Raw genomic sequence first — 25,187 nt, 5'->3', positions numbered from 1 at the left:
ATAGTTCACCTACTCCCAGATTATATGCTAATCAAGAGAGATCACATAAAATGTTTATTTTCTCGTGTTGATTTCAAGGGACTTGGATCCTGTCAAGTTTTGTATTCTAGTCTTAGTAATAGGGCTAAGTGCGTTGAAATGCAGTTAACTAATCCTGAAAAGTTATTGTATGCACGAACTCTATGTCGGCTTTATTGTATTCAGGAAACTTGTTCAAAAGTCTCATAGTAAACAAAAGTTACCGGGTAAGAAGTTAGTCGGTCACTACTTTTACGTTGACTGCTTACGTGGCATGCACACAATAACTTTTTGGAATTAGTTTATGCACACAATGAAAAAAATATATGAAAATAAACAAGTTTTATGTAAAGTAACCGGTCCCACATCCGCTTTATGTTCATAAGAAACATAATTTCAAGTTTCCTGAATACAATAAAGCCGACCTAGAGTTCGTGCACACAATAACTTTTGGTGATTAGTTGACTGCATTCCGGCGCACGCACACTTAGCTAATGATTATCTTTTTTGTTTAAGTCACGTGACTAGAAATTCAATGGTTGATATTCTTTTCTTTTCTCCGGCCCATTGAGAGCACTCAACCTTTCTCATCCCATTCGAAATCTAATTAACACTAGAGACGTAGTGGCAATGCGCCAATGCACAATAACAGATAATGACAAAACCAGATATTTTTGTTAAGGGGTATCTTTGATTGGAAAATGAAAACAAAATTTCTAGTTAATAAAAAAAATTTACACTTTAGAGGACATAAACAAACTTTGATAAAACTAATCGTAAAAGTCTTCTTACCATGTTTGCTTATATGCACACTTTTTTCAGTCTTTCCGGTTATACTTCACATGCGTTTGGATAATATATTGCTACTTATTAAATTTGCTTTCCTACCCTTCTGAAAATCTGAAATTGTTAACAATCAAAGATTTAAGGTTGGAAGTATAAGCTCTCAATCTATCTATCTATCTATCTATCTATATATATATATAGGGTAAAGTTATTTTGAGATTTTTTTTTTTTTTGCGAGAACCTTTGAGAACTTCTCAAATCAAGCCCAACCGATGATTATTCTTTACATAAAAATTGTTTTTTGATTGTTTTCTGAATAACTTATGTGTAATTTTGAAGTTTATAATTGTGTGGAGGCTTGGATTATCATCCGTTATACAATTATTTGGAGATTTGGATTTCTTGATCACATGTGCACGAATATTGCTATGATTACATGTGATCGACTTGCATACATGTGATCATAGCAATATTCGTGCACATGTGATCAAGAATCCAAATCTCCACATAATTGTATAACGGATGATAATCCATGTCTCTACACAATTATAAACTTCAAAATTACACATAAGTTATTCAGAAACAATCAAAAAACAATTTTCATGTAAAGAATAATCATTAGTTGGGATAGATTTGAAAAGTTCTCAAAGGTTCTCGCAAAAAAAAAGGTTCTCAAAATAACTTTGTTTAATAACACATTGAGCCGTCAAAATCGAAAAAATCAAGTTTTTTGTTGGATGCACAAAAAAAAACCCATGATTTTCTTGATTTTAACATGACAATGTGTTGTTAAACATTTAAATAATGATAATTGGTTATACACTATGTTAGTCTTATGGACTTTTAATGCATCAAAATGTAGTTTTTAAGTGTTCTTATTTGTTTTTATTTTAATTTAGTTATATATTAAGAGCGATTAATAGTTAGTAGTTAACATTATTAATACCTAATCATAATAATTATAATTAATAATATTTTTAGTAATGTACCTAGGTTTACAAGCGCATTTCTTTTTCTTCCTTTGTTCTACACCCTACATGTTGGCTCATTTGATTACAAAAATGATGCACCAAACTTCAATAGTCTATTTTTATACGTATTATATGATTCAAACTGATAGCGCGTTGTTCTTCATTACTCCATTGTACGAATGTGCTGCGTACCTTAAATATATAGAAAGATATAACTAGTTAGAAACATATTCAAAAGGCCAATGAGATGTAGATTAACTCACAATTGTCTGAGACTTAGTGTGGAGGCACGAGGGGATTTCTCCACAAACCGAAGTTCAAAACCTGGTTAAATCTTATGAGATTTTTTCATAAAAATCAATGGTATATACATCTACATATATTTGTATACTGTCTTTCGAAAAAAAAAAAAAAACCTCACTCAATTGGGTAAGTGGTAACCAAGATGTTGTTACGTGAAAAGATCACGGGCTTGGTCCATAAAACAAGCCCATGAATATATTTTATAATATCAGCCCTATCCGTTTAAGAATTAGAAGAAAAAAAAGTAGATATATCTTACCTTTTTGTCTTTAATATTTACTATTTTATCATTTTATAATTAATGTATCGTAGATATCAATTTTCAATTAATTACGTGTACATATTTGTTTACGTAAGAGCCAAGGTTCCTAAGTTTAATTATAATTCACATAAAAATATATTAATTAATCTAGGAACCATATAGTTGGAATAAATAAACCGACATATATTTGACGCGAGACCCAAGCTTTGACGTATTCTATTAAAACCACACATATTAAGAAAATTTACATATAAGTGAATTTTTTTCATTCATCTAAATCTAATTATAATATAATCGTCATAAAATTTTGATATTGGCGATATAGAATTCCGGTTTGTTTCCGGTGTGTATGCAAACAATATCATCAACGATCCATACCTGGAAGCGATTCATGGTCGACAATCACTAGCGGGCCCCACTTGTATCATGATTCACCTTGGTGATCATGATGAATATTCCAACCAACCCTCCTGCACACTCAATTTTTCGAATACGGTTGATGCTTATGATCAGGAGCTAATTACTGCGCGCTATCCAGGTGAGCAAGAAGCCAATTCTAGAGTTTGAGTATTGTAACAGAATTAGCTTAGGGCCTCATCTACGTACTCGATCTCATCGATCTGTAGTAGTAGTAGTAGTCCTTATTGGAAAAACGACATAATTCTAGGTTGTTGCAATGGGCTACGTACTATATTCTTCATCACGACAACAAGATGATCTAGGACGTGCACCGTTTAACTTGGTTGTAATCCATCCTCTACGAAAAGAACGTTACGAGTTGCCACCAAACGATATTTGGTTGTCACATACGTACGTCGTCACTCTGTATGGAACAAGAGTCATGTGGGCTTGGTTTTGATGAGTCAACCAATACTTTCAAGATGGTGTGTGTTTTGCTTCAACATTATATGTGTTCATCGGAATTTTATGATGTCAACGAACACCTATATATGCACCATGGTACATGTTGCATAGGATAGCACAAGTCCCGTGTTATCCCATAAAGGGGGAAGGTATATTTGCGCGTGGGCGTTTGCATTGGTTAGTCAGTTGTCTAGATAACAACAATGAATTAGTAAGAATTAGAAAAGGAAGAGTAATATTATTTGACGTTACAAAGGAGGAATTCGGGTTGATTGATGCTCCTCGAGGACAAGCATCATGTTTGAATTGGGTGGATGAGCATTTGGTTTATCTACATAATGAAGTTGGATTTGTGTATCAAGATTCCGTTGACCTTAAAATTGGGATTTTGGTATTGAAAGAATGCTGCAGCTGGAAGATGCATTGTTGTTTTGACACCAAACCGCCTCTTCCTCATCGACACATAAAGGTTTTAGGTCTTTGGAACAATGCCGGAGACATTGTTATGACCAATGCCCATTGTCGAAACCAGTTATTTATTTACACTCTAAAAAATGGCACATTGTATGAAGTCGGCGTATTTAGTGATTATGACGGACTCGATGATGAAGATATCCGAATGTATCACTGTAATTTGTTTGAATATATGCACGGCATCAAAATCAGTTAATTACACTTTTAATGAAGAACTTGATGAGTAATTTGTTTTCAAGCTAGCAGTATCGCGATAGCTGGCCCTCGAAGTCGCTCAGGAACAACCGACACACACACACACACACTCAAGATGGAGATTAATGTTGCAAGGCTGTAAAATTGATCATATGGCTGAAAACCTTATCTGATGTTAATTTGATTCCCAAAATATTTGATCATTCGTGCATATTCTTTGTTACAAGTACGGTGTTTAATTTGTTTGTTTACTTCAATTTTGATTAGGTTTTTTGGTTTCACGTGTATTCTTAGAACAAATGATTATCGCATGTATAATTTTCAAGTCACCGAATTCGTTTTAGTAATTGTGTTCGCCTAATGTGCTTGTACAATTAATGGTCACATATTTCGCATATATATGTGATTGATATAAAGTAGTTCAGCTTCTAACGTTTCTGCCCCTTCATAAAAGTTCAAGTTCTCAAGTGCTAAAAGTATATTTGTATGTTTTTTGGAAGCCTTTTGTAGAACACATTTGTAAAACCCGTATACTTTCATTCTCCAATTTCGGACTCTGTGCCAACAAACCACAGATCCTTCTAGAAACAAACTTTCTACTGTTGGGTAGAGCAGATGGAAATTAAGCAATAAAACAATTATCTAAAGAAACACACGTAAGGTCCAAAGAAGGTTTAAAGATTACATTTTCACGAGCAAAAAGGGTCAAAAGTGACGAAGCCTCTTAACAAAAGAATACATAGGAATATAGGATATAACATGCAACATTTTCTTTATTCAAACAAATGGGATGCTGTCTTTTGCCATGGCCGCGGCATGTCTACTAAGCAGACTTACAATGACATAAATATTTAAACACAAATTATACTGACAACCATCCAACGCTGATTCCTCTCATAAATGCCGACAAACTTGGAATGAATAGATTGATGCACAATATCACCAATTATGCAGCTACCTGGCTAAACAATAGCCTGCGGATCTGCGAAGTAAGGGTCTAAAATCAGAAGATGAACAAAAAACTATATGATTTCCATAATAATAAAAAACAAATTAAATAGAACAGCCTAAGAGGTTGCATGACTTTTACGTTTCAATCCAATTGACCCATTTACATTTCTGCTAAATTTTCTGATTTTATCCATATTCATTCACAAATGGGACAAAAATGCACTACTGACATAAAAGATTATGATGAACATTACACTAAATATTTGGGATCGTCAAGTATATAGATGATTGCAAACCCGAAGTCCCGAACAGAGTATCTAGTCGAGTATCATCTATCAAATATCTCAGATTTTTTGAATAATCAGAGTATATCTTTTGTATTGTTTCTTAGAAATCTGTCAGATACAAACAAAAACCCATACCCAGATGAAATCTGTCAAAAATTGACACATACATGCAGTCTGTTTATCTGTCAGGAAGAGGACTAGCAATTTGTTATAATGTCTAAGCTTGAGTTATCAGAATTTCTATCTTATTATGAAGTAGCGCATATCATGTGTTGAACCAAATTTTCTTGGAACAAAAATTATTCAAGAGAAGACTGTAAATATAGGGTACCTCTGGAAGTTTCCCACGGAATATAACATCCAAACGAGCATCAAGTGTGTTTTCAAACACAATTTTACCATCCCGGGAAGCCAAAACTACACCTCCGGAGCTGAAAATTCATGAGGATATTATAAGTGTTTTCTTAGTATATCGAAAGAATTAGAACTAATGAATATAAAAAAAATAGGGTCGATCAGATAATTAGACTCAAACAGAGATGTACCAAGAAAGAGCATGAGGATCCTTATGGGAAGGGGCAGATGGAAGGTGTATCGTGTCCACTATGATCTCGGGTTCATGAACATGTGTTTTCCCTGCATATTCTGCCTTTGCTGCATGCAAAACAGAGTGGACAACATGCTCATCTTCTTTCCGGCAACGCAATAACACAGATGGTTCTTTAAGTCTCAGCAAACCCTGAAACACATAGTTTGTTGGATATAAATGATACAATAGTGAAAACCTTCCCATGGAAATACAAGTAAATAAAAGTGAATATGTCCCAGTCATTTGGCCCATAAATTGACAATAGTGAAAACCTTCCCATGAAAATGAAAATGAACATTAATCATATTTATGACACTAACTATTAATGAGAAACAAAAAAGGGACTACACATAAAGGTGTGTTGACCCATTACCCATCCTGCCAGACTCACCCATACAAAGATAATGTAACATGTTTGTAGCCTAGGCAGGTTTATAGAGTTTTGCATCCATCAGGATACCTTCCCCTTGATCTAAAAATAAAATGACTAACAGGATTCATAAACGATAAAAAAAAAGAAAAAACACAACACTCAAAGGTATGGGTATCACATGTGGCATACAGTAGCGTATCCTCTTACACTTTTCAATAAATTTCATCAAGTGGAAGTCTTTAACCTTTAGGGCTCTAGGCAATATGGTGTTGTGCCATCATATGGTATTAAAAAATTTCTCTCATATGGGTCATGTTCAATTAGTACCTGGACAATGAGAGATTTCATCAGTCCTTCATAGTTATGATGGTGTTGAAACTTCTGATGGCTGACATTCAAAAGATCCTTTGATGCTGTCTCTCTCATGGCAGTAACCAAGTCATCCTGTGCTTGAAGAACCTTGATACGAGAAGCATTGAGCTGCATGGAATATTCACTACAACAAACATCGTAAAAAGCAATCAGATACACTATACTTAGCAATAAAATCCTTTTCAATACTCATTGAACAAACAACTGTAACATAATACTGTAATCTCAAGACTTAAAAATAAAACTAAACACATGATGGCTGACCAGTGTCACCAAACTATTTAACGTATATAAATCATATTACAAAACCTAACAACTTGTACATATTATCTATATCTATATCAAAATTTCTACAGTACAACATCATTAAAAGCATAAGACCCATCCCCCTTTAAGAGTACGTCACACCAATCAGAAAGTAACACAGCACCTTTTCGCCGGCACTACCACCGGCCACCATCCATAACAGTCCGGGAATTATAAAATCAAATATTCTAACTTAATTCTAGAACTTAAATTTTAACAAGCCCAAAAAACTACCTAAACTATCTGTCAGCGGCATTGCGCAGTACAATGCTACTACTTAGCCTAAAGCAAATATAGAATTGTCTCAAAACAAGCAAACCGCATGAAATTGTAACTACAAAAATAACATAAAGTTGAGTTATACATTTTCTTACGAACTTCGACTTGTTTCTGTTTACGCTCATACTCTTGCCGGATCTTCTTTTTCTCGGCCTCCACTAATTGCAACTTCTCAATGTTGAATTCCTGTCGACAAACTAAATCCGTAAACTAACAAACAGATTGCCATCTTATCTCATCATCATATATATATAGCACAAACTTAACCACGGCTTCTAACAGAATCTACAAATGAATTTAACTATAATTGAATAGTAAATATATATATATATATATATTAATTTAAATACTATGATCACGATGTTAGTTTATTTATTTAACTAAACCCTGAATAGAAAATCATCATATTTCAATAAATAAGATTATTATAATGAAATTGAAATAGAAAATAAAGAGTGATAAAAATTACTTCTTCAGCGGAAACGGAGATCTCGTTGGCTTTTTCCTCGGCTTCTTGGCGGATGAATCTAACCATCTGCTGAATCTGCTTTGATACATCTGCATCGTTCATCTTTGCTTTCTCTTTGTTTATTTTTTTTCTCTTAAAATTTGGGTTAATTGGAATTGGGAATTGATGAAGAGGAGATTGGGGCAGATGGCAAAGATCGATGAGTGGTGATCAGATCAGATCAGATCAGATCAGATTTTGTATAGTATAATATATAATACTAATAATAATTCATATACAAAAATCCTGTTTTAATCCGTCACCTCACATGATACATGTTCTTTTCTTTATTTACATATCCACTACCTGTTCTTCTCAAAACTGTTTCATGAAGTCCCTATCTTTCTTTTTTTTCCCCTAGATGTGCATAATTCCCCAAGTTTGGATCCTCTCGATTTCGGTACCAGAAAGTGATACACTTTTGTTGATAGTCGGGATTGGTTTTAGGACATCCCAGCGGAATGTGGTATCGAATTTCAAATTAGATCGGAATCGGTACCATATTTTGGAGAATTTTCGAGACAAGTATCGTTATATCAGATCAGTGACAGATCTTAAAAGTTTTAGCAGTGGGGGCCAAAAAATTTAAGAGTAATGCTACACTAACTAATTTTTTACAAACCTATTTTTACAAACTGACGTGGATACCCACCTGGCCCATCCATGTCATTCCTTATTTTACTTAAACAAGGTTAATTAACCTAGGTCAAATAAACTCATCGTAATCAATATTCTTTTTCTCCCTCCATAATATCAACATAATCTTCTCTTCCGTCTACACCAAAAAAACTGCTTCTCAACATGAATGAATATTCATCCTTTTCTTCTCCATTAAGTGATGAAGACGTATTATCAGATCGCTCCTCTTTTCTTTCTTCTCCGTCAGAAGATGATGGGTTATTATCTGACTCTGGTCAAGGGTTCTTATCGAATTCTGATCAAGAGTTATCACCAAATTATGATCAAGGGTTATCACGGGATTCTGATCAAAGGCCATTACCCCGAGTCATCATCAAAATCTAAGCAGTTTCAGTGTTTTGAGGATGTAAATGAGTAAGTTATATATATATATATATATATATTATATATATATATATATATTACAGGCTTGATTTAGTTTTCTGTTGGAACTACACTCGCAAAAATCATGCAGCTTTATATTACAAATGCTATGAGACTTTAGCGATAAAAGACAACTTCGTTTTAAGCTGCTCAAAATTTAATGAAAGTAGTGATATAAAAGACAGTCTGATTTAGTTCATGTTGAATTCGAGTAATGATATAACATTGAAAAATGGGCTAGACTATGTTAAGTTGCTCAAAAATTAATTTAAAATAATTGTGGTTCATTGTAGGCATCAAATTGGCCATGAAAAAGAAACTACGTGTGAGATAAGTGCTGATGTAGGTGAACAACATGAAGAGAGTATTTCCCAAGACAAAAGTAACAGCACTTTTAACCATGATGACGATATTGAAGAGCCAAAGATTGGCATGACCTTTGATACTATTGAAGAGCTTGCTAGGTTTTACGCATATTATGGGAAAAAGAAAGGATTTGGAGTGTACAAGAGGTCTTCGCGAAAGTCTTATACCAATGATGAGAGAAAGTATGCAACTATTTCATGTAATCGGGCTGGGAAGTCGGTCTCAAAATCGAAAAATATCTTGAACCCTCGACCCGTTTCGAAAACAAATTGCCCAGCAAAAGTTAATGCAGTTCTTGGCAATGATAAAAAATGGAATGTGTCTAAAGTTGAACTCAAACACAATCATCCGTTTAGTCCAAGTAAAGGACGTTTTTATCGGTGTCATAGGTTCGTAAACCGAAATGTCAAAAGACGACTTGAGATATATCAAAGAGCTAGGGTAAGAATGAATAAGGGTTTCAATACCTTTGTCGTGGAGAGTGGGGGATATGAAAATGTACCATTTACAGAAAAGGATTGCCGCAACTACATTGATAAGGTCAAACGGTTGATATTTGGAGAAGGTGATGCTCAAGCAATTCAAAGTTATTTCACGAAGGTTCAATCTTCTGATCGTGACTTCTTTTACACATGGGATTTAGATGAGGAAAATCGACTAAGGAGTTTGTTTTGGGCTGATGCGAGGAGTAGAGCAGCTTATGAGGAATTTGGGGATGTGGTCACATTCGATACAACATATCTAACAAATGAGTATGAGATGCCAATGGCTCCACTTGTAGGAGTAAATCATCATGGACAATCAATATTGCTTGGTTGCGGATTGATTTCAAATGAAGATACTGAGACATTCAAATGGCTATTCCAGTCATGGCTTGCTTGTATGTGTGGACGTCCTCCAAAAGCCATTATCACAGATCAGGACCAAGCAATGAAGAACGCAATACAAATGGTGTTTCCTGATGCACGTCATAGGTGATATCTTTTTTCCTTCCCAACTAGTTAGTATACTTTATGTATTTACAAGCCATTGCAATTTTATAGAAAATGGTCAATTAACAGCAACTAGTTTGCCTTTGTTCATAAATCTTTTAAATGATAAGTTTATAAACTATTTTTTTCATATATACTACTTTTTTGTTAGGTGGTGCTTGTGGCATATCATGAAAAAGACAATTTAAGAGTAAACTTTAAGTATGGTTTCTAGTGTTTGAGCCAACTTGAAATGCTACCTGTATGTTTTTGGCACAAATGACCCCATTGTAAATCATTTGGTTATCAAAAAAGACAATTTAGATACTTATATGTGACTAAAATGTTGTAGAAACATCGTTAATTCATATACTGTAGATTCATGATAGTGTAATGTCTTAGCATAAATCTGCACAAAGGACATAAGAACAATAGTAAAGTCTGATCATGAACTGTAGCAATACCATTCCCGATCAAAATGAGTTTATCCACCAGACCAGTGGCATACTCACTCTTCAGGTTTAGCTTGATATGCTCATCAACATACTTTTTCAGTGATACGACAGTCATGTGAAAGTTTCCGTCACCCTCGATAAGCTTTATATATATAAACCGAGAGCAATGCCCCGATTATCATATTAATCACCAAAATTCATACAAATATAGATGATGGACATTCCCACCACCTACTAGACTTATACCAGCAATACAAAATATAGCCTATATTATACATTATTCACTAAGAGAACTTCAACTTACATAACAAAAACTAACCAATTTTATAAATATATTCAGTAGTAAAAGTCGATGGCATCAAATGAACAATCGAACTACATGCACATAAAAAATAATCAATATCCACATTAAAGGAGCCAATGAGCCTTCGAAACACATGTAACCTTGCAGAAATTATTTGCCATCCAAAAACTTGTTAACTTCAAAACGTGGAATTACTTCCAATAGCCCAAAAGTCTTTCCATCCATACCCCAATTTGTAGTATCATCACAATACACTATTGCAATTCACATTAAGTTTTAACTCATCATATGAAATGCAATAATATACTCTAACTAGAGCAGCCTATATTGTATCCTCACTTTTTGCCTTAATACTCTTGTTTATCTCTTTCCATACCCAAATAAACACTTGCATAAAAAGAGATCCTTTTCTGAGATTTCAATTTTATAAAGGAATTGTTAATTTCCTCAAACACTTGGTGTAAAATATAACTTACTTATATTTTTTCAAGCCATCAATAAAACTTCAATACCAACGTGTATATAAGATTGAATCTTCTTAGGATAAGGAATATGATTTACACCAACAATGAAGAAAACCGGGCATCAAATCCGATTTATAAACTGCTACTCAAGAACCTCAACATGAAAGAGGTCGCTAGAACAAAGAAAAACATTAAAAAGTATCCAAAACTCACACCCCTAATTTGTTGTTTTATCTTGTTTGTGTATTTAGGGAGATCTTTTGAGTCTCTAATTTTGGGAACAGAAAAGATGGAGGTTTATATTTTTAGGAGAGAGAAAGAGAGTCAATAATGTTGAGTTAAGAGATCGGTTTCTTAAAAATAAATTAACCATAGTTAGAACAATAGGGAATGACATGGATGGGCGAGGTGGGTATCCACGTCAGTTTGTAAAAAAAGTTTGTAAAAAATTAGTCAGTGTAGCATTACTCTACACTTGATAAGATCGGATCAAACAAAAATAACACTAATAATTTAAGTTTTCCATTCAAATTATCAATACATGGTTTCTAACCAACAAAAAACTACAAATACTTATGAATATACCAAGAGAAAAAGCGTTGGATTGTGGATTGTGGGAGAAATAACTTTTTACGTGGATTGTTAGCTAAAACATATAATTATGAATGGACTAAGTGAATTGCGGGTATAAAAACTAAAAAGATAAATTTTATTTTTTTCGGGAGTCTAAAACTCAAAAAAGGAAGGAAGACCTTGTTACGTGGATTGTGAATTGTAGGCTAAAACATATAATTATAAATGGACTAAGTTAATTTTGGATTATAAAAACCAAAAAGGTAAATTTTATTGGACTATTAAATTTATTAAACGTATTAAAAGTTTTTTAAAAAATAATCCTTGGAGACCGACTTAATAGATAAAAATTATTTTAGACGAAATACGGATATATTAATAATACTAAACAAAAAAAACGGCGGTGGCTCGGGCCCCTACGGGCCCTTAAAGAGATTCGCCTCTGATTGGGACCGATACGTGACGTGGAATCGTACTTAAAAGCCTATTTGATTACTTAAAGTAGACGAGTAATGTTTTAAATTATCATCTTAGTATTGAAGTTCAGAAGATTCATATACGAGTACATTGTTGTTGTTTAACTTGTTTTGTTTTGCATACTTAAGTATAGTTAAGTAGATGAGTAATGTTTAATTACCATCAAATGAAATATTATTATTTGAAAAATAACAAATAAATAATAAATGATTAGCTTATGTCAATGCTAAATATTTAACTTCATGTTATACGTTTCATCCATTAAGATAAAGTCACAATATAAAGGGGGAAAACACATAAATTTTAAGTCCTTTTTGAAAGATTAGTAGCAATCAAGTCTGTCATTGATTCTCATTTTGTTCTACTTGGTCCTAATTCTTAACATATTACATTACATTACATTACAATTACAATATCATTAAGGCTCAAGGTTATGAACAGTGTCACCGCCACGTGGCACTGTTCCGTTGGTTTATATTTCATTCCGCATTACTATTTGGATTTTGCTATATCGGATCCCGTTCGAGTTTTATTCTTTAGGTTTTTATTGGTTTTTTTCACAGTTTTTTTTGCTTTGTGTTCTTAACAAATATATTGGGCGCTGACACTGTTCTATTCGTCCATATTACTATATATATTAAAGCCCATGGTTATGAACACTCACCATGGGCATTAATATCCTTACACGATACAATCATGTGGAACTCTTTGATTGGATGATGTTATATCCCGCATCATTATTCGAATTTTATCACATTGCATTCCGTTTACTTTTTCGATCTTTTTTTTTTGGCACATATTTTTCTTGCACACTTTTAAACAAACATATTCATGACATAATTATTTTTAATTAAGCGGTTGAATAATAACGTAACCATTTCAACAAGACAATTAAAACCCCGCAACGCGGGGTCCGGAATTTTCTAGTTACAATTATTAAAGAGGTGTTTGGTATGATGAAATGAAAAATGGGGAAAATGAATGGAAAAGAGTACCTTTGTTTGTTTGCATTGAAGAAAGAAAATGGAAAAGAAAAGAAGAGAAAAGAGAATTAATTCTAGTCTCTCCATTATCTACAAATTATAAAGAATTAGTGATAATGAAATATATATATATATATACACTAGCACGTTACCCGCGTAATGCGACGGTGGTCGTGACAATGTCGTTGTAGTGGGGGGTCGAGTGTTGGTGGTGGAGATGGCGTCGAGTGGTGTGGATAATTAATGTAAATGGTTAATGAAAATATATTAAAGAATAAAGGATTGGTAGTGTAAATTAATCATTAATGTTATGGGGTAGTGTATGTTGAAATATTTTAAGGGGTGCTAAGTGAAAATATTACATATTTTTGACACTTCCATAAATAAAAGGGGTTATTTCTTTTATAATATAGTATAGATATATATGTATTTTGTTTTCAATATGTTATATATAATAAATGTATTATTATTTAAATTTTTATTTTTTTTATATATTCATTCTCTGTAGGTACCAAATAACGGAATCCATTCTCTTTCCAAATATTCATTCTCTTTCTTGCTATTTTCATTCTCTATTACATTTTCATTCTCTATAATTCCCTCCTACCAAACACCCCTTAAGGCTCAAGCCCGTCTAATGGATGGGTAGTCTCAAAATATATTAATCAAATATCACAACTTAATCAATACGAAAGCTAAAGAAGAAACATATAAAAATTAACTTCATATAAATTTTAATTTCAGTTTACCCTCTTTTTTTTCCAACTTTAGTTAAACAAAAAATTTACAGTTTGTTATATCTAAACTTAATACAAACACAAATAACAATTTTTGACTAAATGATTTAGAATTAAACTTAATAAAAAGATAAATAAAAAGTTCAACAAAAGAGAAACAAAAAGTGTACAATATATAATTTGAAAAATACATACCAATTCATCAACAAAGACCATCTCGAACGTTTTGATTTTCCTCGGGTTGTTCCACTCCGAAACAGTCTATACATGCACAACATGGAGTCGTAGATGATGGTTAACATGTGTTGGGTTATAAAAATGTCGGCCATTTTTTATTAAATAAAAATTAAAAAAATAGAGGATTAATAAGGAGGAAGTATTAGGCTAAAGGATGGAAATTAAGAGTGTCAAGTGTACCCCCAACTTCCTCTTTTAGTTATATTATAGATAAATAGATTTTTTTTTCCCCGGTAATTCACTCGTTATGAATTTTTAGTTGCATATTGGAACGAATTAGATTAGAGCTATGATCGTATATGTAAGTTTGCTTTGGAGGTTGTCATTTCCGTTGTTTATATGATTTTATTTAAGATGACCCGTCATCAAAATGCTCTCAAATTATCGGATGTTAAAAGCATATCCAAAATATGCGCATACCTAAATTTTGTAAGTAAACAATCTAAGTGTTTGTACTTCCATCATAGCTCACTGGTTGAGTACCAGTTTTATATGCTGAAGGTCTCGGGTTCGAGACATGGAAAGGACTTTTAAAAAGGAATTTCACATAAAGTCCTCTAGTGAATCAGGTTTGAGTCATGCAGAGAGGGCAAGGTTTTATCCCAATTAAATGTCGTGTGCGGTTTAGTTGGGAGTTTCTCCTCCTATTAGATATTGAGTGTGAGGGGGCTCTCTAGCGCAGACCCAGTTCAGACAACGTAAACTAGATCCTTTGTTACGAGTAAATGATCCACACCTTTAAAAAAAAAAATAAAAAAAAAAAAATCTAAGTGTTTATTACTATCATATTAAGCCAGGGCTCATTAATAGGACAATATTTGTTAAATAAATAAATAAAGGGGTTTGCTAAATACAACCCTAAGGACTGTATTTAAGGTGCATAAATTGTTTGTACATTTACCATGAAAATCAGGAGACGAACTTTTAATATGAAAGGTATAAGTTCTTTTATGCACGTTAAATACACCCTTAGGGCTGTATTTAGCATTTCCCATAAATAAAAGGGTTATAAAGGTTAAACTTGAAAAGAAAACACTCCAAACTGAATTTGAGAAAGAATTGTTTGTTACAGACTTACAGAGTGACATGATAGACTTAAATTAATGGGTTTTGCAAACTATAGCCCCATGACTATAGTTAAGCATTCCATTTTAACAATATTCTAGCTATTTAATGTTTCAATATTAACTTTATAAGGAATATACAACAAACAACAGGATCCAATCCCTACGCGGGGTAAGCTGTAGACAGTCTTACCTCTACACAAAGATAGAAAGACTGCTTTCATAGGGACCTCCAGCCACAAAAGAGTGAAAGACGGAAAATGAGAAATGTTTATAAGTCTATTAATAATTCATTTTTTCCTTTTTAATTACACATTTTTTTATCGGCTCTAAGCCTCTAATAAACACAATAACGATTTATAATTTTCACTCTTTTGTTGATGAACGATGAAGACATTACTAAAGAAAAAAAAAATACATAGTACCACTTTTTTTTTATGGGAAATGCTAAATACAGCCCTAGGGCTGTATTTAACGTGCATAAAAAAACTTTATACCTTCCATATTAAAAGTTCGCCCCCTGATTTTCATGGTAAATGTACAAACAATTTATGCACCTTAAACACAGCCCTAAGGGGTGTATTTAACAAACTCTTTTATTTATTTATAATGTATTCATCTTCCTACAAAAGTTCTTGTCTCATTATCTCCTTTGATTTATTTTTCGTTAATTAGTATTTAGGCTATGTTCGATCAACTGATTCAACCATGAAGTACTATGGATTGTTATTTTCTCTCAAAAAACTTCTACTTTATTTATTTTATTACTTAAATTTCGTTTTCTTTGAAATATATACCACATAATGATATTTCATATGCGAAACTAATTTTGTTAGGATCACATATATAAATTCTAGAATTGTGTTGTATATGAGTGATGATGTACCATCGTCAATACTCCGGACTCTCCGGATTATTGTACTAAAAACAAAGCGGGAACCTAACAATAGTCCTTAAGCTCCGGACTCTACGCGTATTCCACAGACAAATAGTACAACTTAGAACGTACGTCAGTACGTACAATTTGTACCCTGTACTCTTAAGGACAAAGAGCATGGCACAACTGTCCAAATGTTAACGGCTGTATGTCAAACGTTACCGTTAACTTGCAACGTTTGGATCCTTCTAAAGAGGGCTATAAATACCCCTCAAAGGATCCTCCAAAAGCCTAACGCATTCTTACACACACAAACACTTTCATAAAAACACTTGGTGTCGTGAGGCTAATCTTTCACACCATTAGGGAATCGTCTACAAATATAAAATCATATATTTTTACCCACATAATCATCCATTATTATTTTCTTATACAAGATTAAACCTTTCTTAATTTAAGTATAACTTTACCTTTAAAAAATGAGTATAGAACTAAACCCTTACAAATTCGTTACAAGTGGTAAACAATTTGATCAGGATGGTAAAAGGCATATTTTTTCTCAATATTGGGTCACGATAAGAATATGTAACATTTTAAAAATAAATTGGAGTTATTAATAGGATACTAGATACCATAATTAAAAAGTATTAAAGATTCTATATGAAATTAATATTGGAACACTAAATAAAGAACACTGTTACAAATGGAATATTTAATTATAGCCTTGGGCTATAGTTAGCAAAATCCTAAATTAATTTGGCCATTTGGGTCTAATTCTCTATAACCACGAATGATTTGCCTTGCTTTTCAAGGATCATGGTGGATCCTCAATCTCAATGTTCATAATTCATAGTTATAGTTGTATCTGGGTGTAACTTTTCTAAATTTAGTTATTCACAATAAATATATTTTATATTGCATCATACATATTATTAGAAAGGAAAAAGTGAGTATAGAGCTCTTATGCATCTAATTTGAATGAAAAACTCCTCACATAATAATTTTTTAACATTTTGAATAAATATTTGACCCTTATTTTTTTTTACCTCTTAACAAAAGGTATGTAAGGGGTTTTTACCCAACTTAAATACTTAAAAGCCTAATATTCTTTTCCCCACTAAAAATTGTTGTAGATTGATCTTTCACCGTTGTTCTTTCTAAGGACATCCAGGATGTGAAATAATCAATTAGTAATTTGGTGGTTGATTGAAAAGCAAGACTAAGACTAGGAGGAGTGGAGCATCCATGAAATGCCCCTCTTCCACTCCACACTTGACATGTGTCCAAGCACAATCATGAGGGGCATTCCACCCATTCCTTTAGGGTGAAGGAATGCCCCTGAGGGCATTCCTAATTTTTTTTTTTTGATTTTATAAATAAATTATATAAAACATTATACTTTTTATTAAATAAATAAAAAAGATATTACTCTTTATTAAATAAAAAACACATCACACTAAAAAACCTTACATAAAACATAAAATAAAAATACCGAATAAAAAGTAAAAAAAAAATAAAAAAAATTGACAATTAAGAAAAACAACTAGTCGACGTATTTGGCAAGAATCTTTCGTTTCCTTTTTTCCAAAACATGTCTTTGGTTCGGTGGGAGATGCGATAAGTCTGTAGCCAAGAAATTCAATTCATTTGTTTCTAGTTCCGCTCTCTTAGTTTCAAGCATCTCTTCGGCTATTTCATCCTTAGATTTGCCCTTATGTGACGGCTCCGCATGTGATGACCCTTCGCCTTGTTGACCCGTTGAACTAGAACTCGGTTCACCATCACTACCCTTCAAACCCCAATTTTCCACTATTTCCCAGACGGAAGATGTACTCAACAACTGCCATTCTTCAAAGAATACAAATTTTTCAACGAATCGAGACTTCGATAGGACGTTCTATTTAAAATACTGTGATATTATTCTAAAACTCCGGGCCAAAAGAAATTTCGTTTATGATACAAGGCTACAAAAAAAAAGTTAGAAAAACAATAAATTTTTATAAATATGTATATAAATGTAAATATACAAAAAATACTATAATTGGGGTCTTCGGATATAACAACCCAAGCTTGACACAAAGCCATGCCTTCGTTCTTTCTCCAAGGGATTTGACTTTGGTTTTTTTTGGCGCATCGGTTTGTTTCTTCCGATGCTTGCGTCTTGTGGGATTTTGTGACGGTGAAGTATAAATTTGTTCAGGTTGTGTTTCTTCGAAATCAGAGTCGTCTGATGATCCAACGTAGTATGATTTGTTGTAATAATATAAAAAATAATGTGAATGTGGTTTGGTTGTAAAATATAATGTGGATAATTTTTTTAATCAGATGATACATATTCGTATATATAAATAAGCTTGGCACGCGAATTAAGGCATTTAAATGGCAAGAGACACACCAAAGGTACACCTGTGCAGGCTATAAGACAAAAACGAAACCGCCTAAACCTCCGTTACAAATCCAAAGGGGCACGGTAATTAAGAAGGTGGAATGCCCTCCAGGACCGAGACCAGACGTTCTGAGGCGTTCCACCCGAAAAAGAGAGTGGAAACGGGCTACTCCTAATATTCTAACTCCCTCTGGTCCAAAAACGTAAAGGTTGTTCCTCAGTCACTCTGACACACCAAACTGCCTTTTGTGTATGTCCCATTTTGTTTCACCTTCTTCTCTTTTCTAACACATATACTAATATATCACAAATCACAAACTACTACTCACAATTTAAAAAAAAAAACAGTTTATTATTACAAGGAAATGCGTAGCAGTAGGGGCTCAAACAACAGGGTATCCACTTCTTCAAATTCTAGTTCAGCATTTCAATGGCGTATTTCATATCTCATTCTCTCCATGTTTGCCACCATGGCTGCCTTCTTCCTTGCCTACCGGTATTCCTCTTTCATCTATATCTATCTATTTTTATAATTGTATGTATACTACATTGATATACATATATCTAGTTATATATATTGTAACTAGTTTTGTGTGTGTGTGTGTGTGTGTTTTCAAGATTGTGGCAGGAGGCGGAATCAAGGGTTTATATAGTTAAAGAGCTTGATCGGAAAACTGGCCAGGTTTGTCTTTCTTTCTTTCTTTTTTTTTTTTTTTAATTCAAATTTTTACTTTTATATATATCTGATCCAGTATTTTAATTTATAAAGCATTTTGGTAATTACAGGGTAAATAACCATAAGGCTTTATTCTAAGAGAGGATATGTTTTTTATAACTAAGAGGATATGTTTTTTCCTAGTTCTCTTTTTGTGCCAACCAGGCTTTATTCTTAGGTGTCATTCTCTAATAATTTTAATGTTTTTTTTTGGATATATTGACATTTAGATGTATATTTTTTAATGCTCATGTGACACTTCATTTGCCATGTCAACATTTTTATAACCACAGGGTAATTTATAACTAAGAGAGGATATGTTTTTTCCTAGTTCTCTTTTTATGCCAACTAGGCTTTATTCTTAGGTGTCATTCTCTAATAATTTTAATGTTTTTTTTGGATATATTGACATTTAGATGTATATTTTTTAATGCTCATGTGACACTTCATTTGCCATGTCAACATTTTTTTAAATTAATCTTAAATAGCAAATAAAAAAGCCAAATACAAAATTAGAACTCTTGACTTCTAACTTTTAATATTATGCACAAACCATTTGATCTAACTTAATATTTGTTTAGATTCCGTATTTTGATTATATATGAGCGCAAAGATGTTTATATATGCTTTAGAAAACGTCTTTTTATTAATTCAATGAGAATTATTATTGTGGCGTCTAAAAAAATATAAAAAATAAATAATGATCATTGTTTTAAATGAGATTGTTTTTTATATTATATTTACTATATATATATATATATATATAGATCATAGAAAAAAGAATTTTATGATTTATAAATATTTACGTTTCATTAATCATTCTTTAACATATTTGATAAGTATATATTATATATTTACGAGCATAGTGTCTGCGCGTTGCGAAGGCTAGAAGGTGATGACAGTATAAAATGGAGGCACCGGTGGAGATCGAGGGAGGCGGTGGAGAAGGAGGGCGGCGACAGAGGATAATAGAAGGTTGATGAGAGTGTGTAATAATTAGAGAGAATGATGGAAAGAAGGGTATATAAGGGTTTATGTTTAAGTAGGGGTATTTTGGGGGAAAAAATGTTGAATTTTAAGAGATCCAATACTTTTTATAAGGGAATATAGATAAATTATAATTTTATTATTTACACCAGTTGTAAATTGACTTTTTTATATTATCATAAACTATGAATAATAATGTAATTATCAGTTAATTTTAGTTTACGTTCATAGTCAGTCCCGCACAACGTGCGGGTTTAATCTAGTATTATATATAGCCATATAGTGGCAAAAAAAAACAAAACCTTTTTCTATCACATTTGTCTTGTGTTATTGACAAAGGGACTTTTTTAGAATGTTGTACTAGAAAGTGTTTCAATTTGTGATAATGTTACTGAAAGACAAGGTCTTTGCCAAATTAGAAAAAGGTAAGGACATCAATGCAAATGTCAGCTGAAAATTTCTGTTGGATTCTTTGATTACATAGTTCAAGTGATAATTTTCTGCTCTATTTTGGCGTTAATAGATAGTGCCAAATGTTCCTCAATCTATCCTACTTGAAAACTTGCCTTTGTATGTAGTATGATATTTCCAATTATTACCATTAAACATATCTACCCTCCTTATAAACTTATAAACCAGTGACTTGGTGCCGCTTTTGATGACGTGGCAACTTATATTGCTGTCACATAAGCAAAAATAACTGGTTACCTGATGAAGAGTCGTCCGTCTCTGGATACATATCAATATAAACGAGTTAAAAGTGTGGTACACACGTAACAAGATTTGAATGAAATGTGAGAAGTTGGATATATCTAGAAACACTTAGCTTTAATGTATATTGTATGCTGAACAAATTTGATTCCCTGATTTTGCACGAAAGAACAAAGATACTCTTCCGACTTCCGAGTATATCTAACAAAGGCCAGCATTTTAAATTTCATCTAATGTTTGCAGGGTGAATCTACTATATCTGTTGATGACACTTTGAAAGTCATAGAATGCAGGTTTGTATTTCTAGTTGTTTCAAATTCTTAATTTCTTGTTTCTTTTGGACTAAATCTCGGACAACTTAGTATTGAACTAAATTGTTGCTTATTGATAGGCAACGTCAAAAAAAGTTAGCTATGCTTCAGATTGAGCTAGACAAAGCTAAGCAGGAAGGATTTGTTTCAAAGCATCTTGTAGAATCTAAAGGCACAAATGATAACAAGAAGCTTCTGGCTGTTGTTGGAATTCTTACAGGTTTTGGCCGCCGACACAACAGAGAAGCAATCCGTAAGGCATGGATGCCTACTGGTAGAATTCCCTTTCCTTTTGTGAGTTTCATCCTAACCTTAACTTCTGTATTAGTTAACATCCTTTGAAACCTCTGCCTGCATACCACATTATAATCTAAACTTTGCAAATTTTGGTCATATTTTGATTTGTATGCTTAAGGTTCCCCGGGCATTAGTTTTACTCTTAAGTTGTATAAAAATGACACGATAAATTAAGTTTTTTGTTTGTTTCCAAAGTTTAGTTAACCTATCTATGTTTAACTTCAGCTATCCAGTTGGTCTATGTAGGATTAGTTTTTAGTCCCAGAAAAGTAAAAACAGGTTGGAAAACTCAATCATGCGGTAATATTCGACATATACGTGAAGGAGATTATAGATGAATTCAGTGCAATCAGTGTATGTTGTTCAAGATAAGATAGCTTAATCATAATGTTGCTGCTGGTGAAATAAGCTTCTACTATATCTTGGACTTCAGTTCCTGTTATAAGTTATAATTGATTTTTCAGTTATATCCCAACAAATGATTAGCTGGATACGCTTAATGCAGGAGCTGCCCTAAAAAATTTGGAAGATGAGAAGGGCATAATCATACGATTTGTTATAGGCAGAAGGTATTTCTGTTCGTAATTAACACCAAACAGAAGATCATCCTAATTAGCATCTAATTTGACTTATGAAATGTAGTTCAAATCATGGAGACAGTTCAGACAGGGACATCAGAAATGAGAACGAGAAGACAAATGACTTCCTTATTATTGTATGTTGGCATTCTTGATCATTCACTTGACATAGTGTGATCCTTCTCCCTTATACATTATTACTTTAACAGAATGATCATGTGGAGGCACCGGAAGAGCAGCCAAAGAAAACAAAGTTGTTCTTTATTGAAGCATTAGAACACTGGGACGCAGAGTTCTATGTTAAGGTTAATGATGATATATATCTCAATATTGGTACGTAGCTTTGTTTCCTTTCATTCAGTTCTTCCCAAGGCTACTTATATAGTTATATATTAAAAAAATGAACGAATAACAGCTAGTTAAGGATGCTATATGAATCATTTTACATAACTTTAAGAGATGTGCAGTTATGCTTATAGCTGGAATTGTCATGTGTTCTGCAGATGCCCTTGGTTCTATTCTTTTTAACCATGTAAATAAGCCCCGTGCCTATATTGGGTGTATGAAGTCTGGTGGCGTTTTTTCCAAATCGTGAGTTAGTTAATGAGCTTTTACGATATTGTATTCCTCTGTAGGTTTATTTAAAGTAGATTTAGTTAATCATGTGCTCTTTGTATTTGTGCAGGACCGACAAATGGTATGAACCAGAGTGGTGGAAGTTTGGGGATAAAAAATCGTAAATTCTCATAATCCCTTGTAGCTCTTTATTGTATATATATTACAGTTGATTGTTGTGATATTTGCATATTTTACTGCAAAATCCATCTAGGTGTGTTTTACTGATCAATAAATATTGTTTCTACATGCAGATATTTTCGGCATGCTTCCGGGGAAATATTTGCTGTATCTCGAGCGTTGGCTCAGTTTATCTCAATTAATAAGTAAGCACCTGCTTTTTCTTTTTTGATGTCTGCTTTTGCGTCATGTCACAAACTCAGTTAGTACAGTTACATTACTTAAGATCTCCTATCATCTGCTATATGCTTTGGTAGATCAATACTTCGTACATATGCTCATGATGATGTCAGTGCTGGATCATGGTTCATTGGCCTTGACGTGAAGCATGTTGATGAAGGGAAGTTTTGCTGCACATCTTGGTCTTCAGGTTGTTAATCTAATACATCTCTCACGAGTCTCGTTTTAAGTTCCCTTACGAAGTAGAGGTTGTTGTTTATCTAATATGTCTCTCATGAGTCTCGCTTTAAGTTCCCCTACGAAGTAGAGGTTTTGAACCCAATTACTTATGTGTTGGTCAATTAGAAACGCAGCCAAAAAAAATGCAATGGGTCAAACAGGTCGAAAATCCCTCAAAGTATATCTCTGATGCATAAACCTCTTGAAAACCGTTCAAGGAATATCAAAGTATTACTTTTATATCATATTTGACACACTTCTATTTTCATATTTTTGGACAAAAAGTGTTTCATGTTAAACCTGACCCATTTCAACCAATACATACAAGGACCCAAGTTGACACGTTAAACAACCTGCTAGACCCACCCATTTTGCCACCTCTAATCTAAGTAGCTCAACAATTTCCTACATCCAATCATCCATGTATGGAGATATGGACAAATACAGGGTCATACATAAGACTATAAGAGAGAAAACTGCGTTAAATTATCAAAAGAATCGCTATTCTTACTGGTCTTAATTACCATACCAACTTCCGTAAGAACTAGGCTTCATACCAATCGAACTTTGTAATATTTAGGCTAGATAGTCACACCGGCACAATGTTGATCACATGAAAAGAAAATTTAGTTAGGTTTTACATCTTTTAGCAATGTCTTATCTATGATAAACAGAATAATACATATTGTGTTTTGTTATAAAAGGAACTAGGTTGTTTCCTATTTACTGCAAAGTTCAAGCAACTTTTTAATAAAGAACAACATAGTTGATCTTGATGTAGGGAAAATACTAAATCATGTAAATGTCATGTGTTATATATGGTTTCTAGCAAGTTGCAACTATTGTCATGTAGGTGTCCATCAATCCAAACACTTACCTTGTTATGCTCTATTTTTTCCAGGGGCCATATGTGCGGTTTCTTGAGACGGGCTACATTTCTTCTGTTAGTTGAGTTTTGAGTTGCATGATACTCGTGAGAAATTTTTTCCACTTATTCTTCTTTGGAAATGTATATCATGTAAGTTCGCTATTATATTGACTTCCATTGTGTTGTCTAAAATACTAAAATGGGTGAGATAAATGAAACATAGACCTCATGTTTATAGTTGAGCAGGCTTTTCGGCATTTCATCAACCCAAATCATATCTCATGTAATCGTAAAGTGTTCTTTGAAAGTGTGATCTTGACACCCCAATCGTCGATCTGTAGCAGATTGTGCTTGCTATTCAAGAATTTATAACTTACCGATTGTATATAAATTCCAATATTGCATTTGTAGTATTCAGAACAATACAAATTACTGACTCTTAAGACTAAATCAATTATAAAGGCTCGAGTGGCATTTGAACTTCTACTTAATTTTTGTCAAGAAAAACTAAGATGGTGAATTTGGTTTACTTGTTGCTATTAAAATGGAAATTTCACACTCACGTTATCAAAAGGATTATTGCAAACATGTAGTAAGTTTTGGAGGTATAGGTTTTGCTAAAATTCACAAGAAATGAGCTTCTGAAGTCTCATCTATCTATCTAATTAATGCAAAAGCAAACATTTACATACTCCTCTTCTTTAGGTCACTGCAATCTTTTTCCTGTTAAACTTTTCAACTGGTTATTAAAAGTCTGCAGAATCTTGTCAAAAGGAGATCAGATTACACAGTATGTAGTTATAACTGAATCATGATTTAGGCGCTATTAGCAAATATAAGAACAAGGAAAGAATAAAAAGTAACAAAGTTATATTTTGTATTGCACTGGTCCTGGGGGTACATAATTCCCATATGTGCTATCGCGTTTATATTCAAGGTGTGAATACTTCAACTTTCTCTTTTTTGAATGTTTTTATGTTATGAATACCTTTGTTCCAATTTGTAGAGGTGGCAATATGAGCAGATTGGTCG

General features: G+C 33.0%; 3 protein-coding genes across 3 annotated transcripts; 2 read left to right on the top strand and 1 right to left on the bottom strand.

Annotated features, from left to right (window-relative positions):
• Positions 1 to 4,530: 4,530 nt before the first annotated feature.
• Positions 4,531 to 7,761, bottom strand: LOC122600258 (V-type proton ATPase subunit E-like). The gene is made up of 6 exons (XM_043772952.1): positions 7,500 to 7,761; positions 7,116 to 7,216; positions 6,401 to 6,569; positions 5,657 to 5,850; positions 5,443 to 5,542; positions 4,531 to 4,855 (listed from the first exon to the last, which is right to left on the bottom strand). Exons 1-6 carry the CDS (start codon positions 7,599 to 7,601, stop codon positions 4,820 to 4,822), a joined length of 702 nt encoding a protein of 233 aa, XP_043628887.1. The 5' UTR covers positions 7,602 to 7,761; the 3' UTR covers positions 4,531 to 4,819.
• Positions 7,762 to 8,339: 578 nt separating this feature from the next.
• On the top strand, positions 8,340 to 9,944 carry LOC122601787 (protein FAR-RED IMPAIRED RESPONSE 1-like). Its single transcript, XM_043774525.1, has 2 exons — positions 8,340 to 8,530; positions 8,894 to 9,944. Exons 1-2 carry the CDS (start codon positions 8,340 to 8,342, stop codon positions 9,942 to 9,944), a joined length of 1,242 nt encoding a protein of 413 aa, XP_043630460.1.
• An 8,810-nt stretch (positions 9,945 to 18,754) lies between these two features.
• LOC122599125 (hydroxyproline O-galactosyltransferase HPGT1-like) lies at positions 18,755 to 24,394 on the top strand. Its single transcript, XM_043771580.1, has 12 exons — positions 18,755 to 18,990; positions 19,113 to 19,176; positions 21,151 to 21,200; positions 21,299 to 21,492; positions 22,021 to 22,084; positions 22,158 to 22,230; positions 22,303 to 22,426; positions 22,597 to 22,684; positions 22,779 to 22,829; positions 22,963 to 23,034; positions 23,146 to 23,258; positions 24,189 to 24,394. Exons 1-12 carry the CDS (start codon positions 18,860 to 18,862, stop codon positions 24,209 to 24,211), a joined length of 1,047 nt encoding a protein of 348 aa, XP_043627515.1. The 5' UTR covers positions 18,755 to 18,859; the 3' UTR covers positions 24,212 to 24,394.
• The last annotated feature ends 793 nt before the right edge of the window (positions 24,395 to 25,187 follow it).

This window comes from Erigeron canadensis, chromosome 5 (assembly GCF_010389155.1).
Source record: "Erigeron canadensis isolate Cc75 chromosome 5, C_canadensis_v1, whole genome shotgun sequence".
NCBI lineage: Eukaryota > Viridiplantae > Streptophyta > Magnoliopsida > Asterales > Asteraceae > Erigeron > Erigeron canadensis.
The sequence above is the reverse complement of the archived record's forward strand: the minus strand, read 5'-3'. Positions and strand labels throughout refer to the sequence as shown.

What these genes read in the sequence shown, in the direction of transcription:
- LOC122601787 (XM_043774525.1), top strand. Translation starts at nt 8,340, where the DNA reads ATGAATGAATATTCATCCTTTTCTTCTCCATTAAGTGATGAAGACGTA. An exon ending in TCACGGGATTCTGATCAAAG is followed by an intron (nt 8,531 to 8,893) that starts GCCATTACCCCG and finishes GGTTCATTGTAG; the next exon opens with GCATCAAATTGGCCATGAAA.
- LOC122600258 (XM_043772952.1), bottom strand. Translation starts at nt 7,601, where the DNA reads ATGAACGATGCAGATGTATCAAAGCAGATTCAGCAGATGGTTAGATTC. An exon ending in TCTCCGTTTCCGCTGAAGAA is followed by an intron (nt 7,217 to 7,499) that starts GTAATTTTTATC and finishes GTTTGTCGACAG; the next exon opens with GAATTCAACATTGAGAAGTT. An exon ending in GTCGAAGTTCGTAAGAAAAT is followed by an intron (nt 6,570 to 7,115) that starts GTATAACTCAAC and finishes TGTTTGTTGTAG; the next exon opens with TGAATATTCCATGCAGCTCA.
- LOC122599125 (XM_043771580.1), top strand. Translation starts at nt 18,860, where the DNA reads ATGCGTAGCAGTAGGGGCTCAAACAACAGGGTATCCACTTCTTCAAAT. An exon ending in GCCTTCTTCCTTGCCTACCG is followed by an intron (nt 18,991 to 19,112) that starts GTATTCCTCTTT and finishes TGTGTTTTCAAG; the next exon opens with ATTGTGGCAGGAGGCGGAAT. An exon ending in TTGATCGGAAAACTGGCCAG is followed by an intron (nt 19,177 to 21,150) that starts GTTTGTCTTTCT and finishes TAATGTTTGCAG; the next exon opens with GGTGAATCTACTATATCTGT.